Source organism: Emys orbicularis, chromosome 9 (assembly GCF_028017835.1).
Source record: "Emys orbicularis isolate rEmyOrb1 chromosome 9, rEmyOrb1.hap1, whole genome shotgun sequence".
Classification (NCBI taxonomy): domain Eukaryota; kingdom Metazoa; phylum Chordata; order Testudines; family Emydidae; genus Emys; species Emys orbicularis.
Window position 1 is genome coordinate 21,184,980 of NC_088691.1, and position 7,385 is coordinate 21,192,364.

General features: G+C 51.4%; 1 protein-coding gene across 1 annotated transcript in view; it reads right to left on the reverse strand.

The window, feature by feature from the left end:
* The window catches only part of SLC16A2 (solute carrier family 16 member 2), a 105,997-nt gene extending 105,204 nt beyond the window's left edge, over positions 1–793 (reverse strand). The window contains exon 1 of the mRNA XM_065411128.1: positions 337–793. Within this exon, the coding sequence (XP_065267200.1) occupies positions 337–793 (457 nt within the window). The remainder of the gene's footprint in view (positions 1–336) is intronic.
* Between the last annotated feature and the right edge of the window lie 6,592 nt (positions 794–7,385).

A 7,385-nucleotide genomic window follows, 5' to 3' on the forward strand; every position in this document is an offset into this window, starting at 1 on the left:
TGACAGCCTGGACTGGAACTTGCTCCTACAGCAGACAATCTGATGTCTCCTATTTAAACAAGATACTTTCACAGTGGCGTTTCTAGGGCATCCCTGCCCCTGCCGTGTGTGTGTCCCTGACACCAGACAAAGTTACATACAGTTCCCTTTGCGGTGCCAGGCCCAGGAAGACCTTAGATCTGGTTACGGGGTGATTTTTGTGCAAGCCACTTATCCCTCAGTCAGCCACCTTCCATCAGTTCCCCTCCCCGGCTCTGCCACCCCAGACGCCGCTCAGAGCCCAGCGGGGCCGGGGAGAGGCCAGTCTCGGGGAGGGGGACCCCGCCGCCCTCTCACCTGTTTTGAACTCCAGCGTGGGGTCCTTCTCGCCGCCGCCCAGGTCGCTCTGCAGCATCACGTAGAGGATCCCGAAGGAGTTCTGGATGCCGAAGATGGACCCGTTGCACCAGGTGGCGGCGAAGACCACGATCCAGCCGAAGCCGCCTTCGGGAGGCTGGAATCCCGACCCGGGCCCCTGCAGCCCCCTGGCCCCGGCTGCCTCGCCATCCTCCTCCGCCTTGGGCCCCTTCGCCTCGGACACCGCCTGCTCCTGCTTGTGCAGCGCCATCTCGCCGTTGCCGTTGCCTCTTTGATCCCGGCTGCGGAGCCCGTCCAGCAGCTGGTCCCACATGCCCTCTCCTCCTCCCGCTCCGCTCCCCCTGTCATCCCTCGGCTCGCCTGCTCCTCCTCCGCCCGCCGCCGCCGGCTGGTGCCTCCTCCCCGCCTCTCCTCCCCCAGCTGTATCCTCCTCCATCTCCCGGGCGCCGCCGCGCAGCGCCCTTCACCGGCGGCTGCCGCAGGCCAGGGAGACAAGGCGGGTTAGTGCGTGAGGGGGACCGGCCCCAAACTGGAGGGGGGCGGGGAAAGCCGCGGTGCACAAGCCCTCCGCCCCCGCGGACGCAGCGCTCCCCGCCCTCGCAGCGCGGAGAGAGGGTCGGGCTCAGCAGCCGGCCGGGTCCAGACCCCCGCCGGGCGGATCCGACTCTGCGCCTGGACCTTGCTTTTCACGTGGTGTGGGAGGGGGAAGCGGGTCTTCTACCCAGCTTCCCCCACCTCTGATTTCCTGCCTCCCCTCGCACGGTAAACAACGCAGGAGTCGGCGTGTCCCTGCGGCGGGCGACCTGCGTCCGACACACGCGCGCAGAGCCCCGGGATCCGCTCGCTCGTGTTCCCAGCCCGCCGGGTGAATCCCCACGCAGAAAGCAAAGGGGCCCGCTCCCCCTCCCCCAGGCTGCAGAGGGGAGCCCTGCGCCCGCCCACCTCCTGCTGGGGGGGGGGGGCGGGGGAAGAGACGGGCTTTAAAAACAACCGTCGCCCCCTTCCTCCCCAAGAGTGTAATTCAGCTGCCCCGGCCCGCAAACGTCTCCGACCGAGCGCCCTGCCTAGGGCAGTTCATTGGCAGTGCCCGCCCGCCCGGCGCCGCCCCCTTTGGAAGTCAATCAGGGCATTGTTGGTGGAGCGCAGAGCTGCACGGCGTAGGGCCCGGAGCCACCGCTCGGGCTGCCAAGACTCCCCCCGCCACCCCAGGGCAGCCAGCTGGCAGGGGCGGCAGGTTTGTGTAACTTTTGGTGGTGCCCAGAAGGGGTCCAAGTCCCGCCCCCCCCCACACCTGCCTAAGGCTCTGGGAGCGAGTTTGGGTGTGGGAGGGGTGCAGGCTCTGGGAGGGAGTTGGAGCGAGTTTGGGTGCGGGCTCTGGGTTGGGGCAAGGAGTTGGGGTGCAGGAGGGGCTGTGGGGTGCAGGCTCTGGGAGGGAGTTTGGGAGGGGTAAGGGGTTGGGCTCTGGGAGGGAGTTGGGTGCGGGCTCTGGGCTGGGGTGTGGCGCTTATCTCGGGCAGCTCCCGAAAGCGACCCGCACACCCCTCTGGCAGCAGCTCCTAGGCTGTGGGGCCAAGGGGTCTCCACATGCTGCTGCCTGCAGTCACCGCCCCAGAGCTCCCGCAGTTCCTGGCCAATGGGAGCTGCGGAGTTGGCGCTCAGGGCGAGGACAGTATGCAGAGACACACACACACGGGGCCACAGGGACGTGCTGGCCACTTCCAGGCGTGGTGTGGACTGAGGACGGGCAGGAAGCCGCCTTAGCCTGGGGACCCTTTTGAATCGCATTGGGGCGGCAGGCGGGGCCGGGGAAGAGACCAGGCCCCAAACATTGGTGGAGCTGGGCCCCCGGACCCTGAATATTCCTGGAGCATGGGCACCATGGGCCCATATAACTCGCTGCTCCTGCCAGCTAGGTAAATGCCCTACCTCACCACAAGAGACCCGTGCCTTGCCAGGGCAGGGCACTGTGCCTTCCCCACTACGTGCAGCTGAATCCTCCCTGAGAGCCCCAGTTCCCACCCCTGGCACGTGGGGCCGGCGGAGAGGCTGCAGCACCGAGGGCAAGTGAGGTGTGTTAGGGGCCAGCCCAGGAGATGGGTTTGAGGCACAAGGTACTGGCTGCTGGATTCATAGCAAGTGATTGTTATTATTTTGCCTGTTTCTATACAGTGCCACATGGGTGTTCATGGCCTGTAGAGGCCTGATACAGCAAACAGCTTCACACATGATGTAGGACTACTCACATCAGGAAAGTTACTAGTCAGTATAAGGATTCACAGGAGCAGACCCTATCTTCATTCCCATGCCTAGATAGTAGGGCAAATGTAGACATAGAAATCCCTAAATTGACAGGTGGCTGAGCCAGTGAGCTTACCAACCTAAGCCCCCAATCCTGCAAGTGAATATGGGCTCCATGAACCAGCACAGACTTCATTGGACACAGAGCACGTGTACAGGTCTCTAGTGTTCAGCACTCTGGGCCCAAAGTGCTTGGGTGAGAGCCTTTTCCTTATACAGTGACAGACACAGTTCCAACTGCCTTTGTTTCATCACAGACATGGCCCTCTGCAGTGCTCCTCCCCCGGACTTCCTGTCTGATAAGCTAAACCTTTTAAAGATACAGTCCCCAATACATTACAGCTTCCTTTCCCAGCCAAAACTTGATAATAGTAACACTTAACAAACCTTGTGTAATACACAATTTCAAATACTTATATCCAACCTACTAACTAAATTTTCAGTTGATCTCTGAAGTGCTTTGCACTGTTGCTTCGACATGTGGATCTCCTTTGAAATACCAGTCCATTTGTTCAGGCAGTTTTATGTCCTGGAGCTTTGTTGTCATGACCTGGTTGTTGCCTAACTGAGCCCTTCAGGCAAAACAGAAAACTCAGGGCCCCTCTCTCCCTCCCTCCCTTCTGGAAGCAGGAGAAGGTGTTGCCCATTCCCCCTCAGCATATGTCTGTCTGGGGTGAAAATCATAAGACTGAAGGGCAACCTCATGTGACATCATGGATATTGCGTCATGTTCATGAAGTGGTAGCAGCGCCCAGGATCTCAAAACATATTGCTTTTTTTGTTTGGTTTTATCAGTGTCTATCATTACAGATAGCAGTTGGGTGAGGTAATATCTTTTATTGGACCAACTTCTGTTGGTGAGAGAGACAAGCTTTCAAGCTTACACAGAGCTCTTCTCTGTAACTTGAAAGCTTGTCTCTTTCACCAACAGAAGTTGGTCCAATAAAAGATATTACCTCACGCACCTTGTCTCCGAAATATCCTGGACCAACATGGCTACAACTACACTGCATCTATCATTACAGGCATTCTCATTCTCAGTTTTCTGTTAAACAAATGTCTGCAGGTGACAAACCGTGTTTCATTTCACAGTGCTAAGTACAGATCACATTCGGACTCTGCAATCGTTTTCAGTAGTTGCTTTATTATTTTAACACCACTTTCCACCAAATCAATGGACTTGGGACGATGAGCTAGCGCTTACATGTCTAAACCCAAACCTCACGGCAAACTACTTAAGCCAGTGGTTCTCAAACCTTTGTACTGGTGACCCCTTTCACACAGCAAGCCTCTGAGCCACTTTTTAATATATTTAACACCATTATAAATGCTGGAGGCAAAGTGGGGTTTGGGGTGGAGGCGGACAGCTTGCAACCCCCCATGTAATAACCTCACGACTCCCTGAGGGGTCCTGACCCCCAGTTTGAGAACCCCTGACTTAAACTTATGCTCACTGAACTGTGGCCCATTGTCAGATGTTACTATGTGAGGTATACCATGTCTAATAAAAACAGACTTGACATGCTCAATCACTTATTTAGCTATAGTGTCTTTGAGTAAAACTATCTCAGAGAAGTGAGAATAATAATCTAGAATAAGTACTGTACATAGTTTTTTCCTATCAGTGTAAACGAATCTACATCTACTTTTCCCCAGAGGGCCAGTTTTTCCTGAGCTACCACAATGGGCTCTTTTGCTTGACTTGGCCTTATTTTTGGCATATGTAACAAGCCTTGACAGGTTTCTCAGTGTCACTGTTTATTTCAGGGTAATATACAATGTTTCTAGCCTTTCTCCTAGATTTGTCAATCCCTAAATGATGTTCACGTATCCTTTTTATTGTACTTTTCTGTAACACCGTAGGGATCACCATCTTTAAACAAAGATGGTGTCAACAAAATCCCATCTAGGCCTGAGAGTTCCCCCCTTAATTGGTGATAGGGGCTACCCTATGCTAAGAGCCTTAATCACTTGATGCAGGGTCTTAGCCTGAGCTGTTGCTTTGGCAATCACAGACCACATTTTGTCTGAGACTGGACAGGTTTTTTAATCAGATTGACATGTACAAAATCTAGCTATGGACTTTGCACCCTTGCACTTTTGTCAAATGCTCTAGAGAGTGTATCTGCACCCCCTAATCTCTCCCAGATATGTATTTGATTTGGAAAACATACATTTGTAGCAGAAAAAATAATCTCTGTATTCTTTTGACAATGGCAATAAGTAACTGATGGTCAGTTTCAGCTAACACAGGCCTGCCATAAATGAAGACATTCAACTCTTTACACCCATGGCCTGAGTCCAAAGCCTCCTTCTCTGTTTGAGCATATGACACTCAGTTTTTGTTAGCATTTGTGATACGTCACCCATTAGTCTCCTGTTTTGACCATGCTGTTTGTAAGAGGACCGTGCTAATACCTCCTTGGAGGCATCTGTGGACGACTTAGGCTACGTCTTCACTACGGGGGAGGGTCGATTTAAGATACGCAAATTCAGCTATGCGAATACCGTAGCTGAATTCGACGTATCCGAGCCGACTTACCCCACTGTGAGGACGGCGGCAAATCGACCTCCGCGGCTCCCCCGTCGACGGCGCTTACTCCTACCTGCGCTGGGGGAGTACAAGCGTCGATTCGGGGATCGATTGTCGCATCCCGACGAGACGCGATAATTCGATCCCCGAGAGATCGATTTCTACCCACCGATTCAGGTGGGTAGTGAAGACGTAGCCTTAGTTTTGCACTTCCCATTATAGTACCTCAGGACTGGGGCCTCTTTAATTAAGTCCTTCAGTTTCTCAAATCCTTTATTAAAATTTGCAGTCCATGTTCATTGGACGTCTTTGCACCGTAGCACTTTCAGGTTGCTGGTTTGAGCAGCTAGATTAGGCACAAATTTCCCTACATAGTTCACCATGCAGAGGAATCTTTGTACCCCTTCCTTGTCTGTTGGGGCAGGCGTGTTGTTGGTGGCTTCAGCCTTACGGTTCTCCACCTTTATACCATGCTGTGTTAGCTTCTCGCCCACATACATTATTTCTGTTCAATGGAATGTACATTTTTGTTTGTTTAGCTTTAGTCCAGCAGCTATTGCTCTTTCCAGAGCTGCCTGGACCCTCTGGTAAGGCGCTTCATTTTTTTTCTCCAGAACAAAACAGCAGCTGTGTAGACTTCAGTATCCTCTCTACTATCAGAAATTTGTTGTGTTTTCTGGTGAAGCAACCCAAATGGCAGTCTGTGGAAACAGGGAGTGCTGAGTGTGCACGGACGTGGGCACTGTTTTTCTCAGGGTGCCACCCAGAACCCTGCTTAAGCATCCAGTATAGAAAAATATTTGGCATTAGCCGTCTCCTCCAAAATTTCTCCCCTTGTAGGGAGTGGGAAATGTTCCATTTTTACATAATTAGTTAATTCTTTGGGGGCCATTTTTTTTTTTTTTTTTTTTTACAATGACCAACGAGTATACCCACTCTATTGGTTCTATGATTCCCAGCGTAAAGAGATGACCTGGCATCTCTTTTTCATCCTCTTTTTTAGGGATGGCTGGCTCAGCTAGGGCCTTCCCTTAGGAAAGTGTGGAAAACCGAAACATCTCAAAATGCATGAAGGTGCAACTGGTGAAAAGCTGATTTTTTTCCATAGCAATTTATGGATGTGAATTGTGGGAAGTTAATGATGCTGACAAGAAGAAAACTGAAGCTTTTGAAATATGGTGCTGGCAAAGACTCTTGCATATTTTCTGGACAGAAAAAAAAAGATGAATGTCTATGTTAGAAATATTATTGGAAAGAAGCAGACTCTAATGCCGGAAATCAGCAGCTGCAAACTTATGTACTTTAGTGACATTAGATGTAGAGATGGAAATAACCTTGAGAAAGTTATTATGGAAGGAATGGAGAGTCTTCGTAGTAGGAGATGACCAGCGAGGAGATGAATAATGGTGTGCAGCAGATCACTGCTGAGTGCTCAAAATTAGCGATGGATCATGAAGGCTTCCAAAAATTCAACTACAGTGACACTAATATTCAGACATGAATAAATGGATTAAGATGAGAGGAACTTTCTCACATGTGTGAAGGGTGGGGCGGTTGGTCTCTTTGAGCTCTGTTCTGTACTCTGCTGAGAGCTTCCTTATCCCCTTGAAGATGTCCTCAAACTCTTCCTCAATTGTTTTGGTCCCCTGCCCCACCAATGAGTGCTCTCTCTTGATGAGAGCAAGGACTTGACACGCTTTTAACCTAATACTGGATGCTCTTTTCCCTGATACTGTTACAGATTGTATCTTTTCCAGTTTATTTACCCCTCCATTGAATTTACATATTCCTTTAGTGGGAATCACCTCACCACTGTAAGCCCTGAGTTTTACCCATTTACCTTTCACTACCTGTGACTTTTCTTTCAGTGTCAATATCACTGTTTCTGGCACCACATTGGCTTGTGCACCTGTGTCCAACTTAAAATCAATAAATGGCCCATTTGCTTTCAGCATGATAGTCCAGTCATCTGTTGCAATGTTGTCTGTTCATTGCCCCTCTAAAAAATTAATCTGAGCTTGAGCTGCTGTCATCATCCTCTTTGTCCACTATGTGCCGGCTCTGCTGGTGCTCGCAAGCTCTTGTAAAGTGATGTAATCCATTGCAGTTCTTCCATCTTTTCTCATATGCCAGGCATCGCCCTGGTTAGTACTGGTTGTCACAGTGTGTGCGGTGCTCTGGGCTGTTCTTCCTTGAC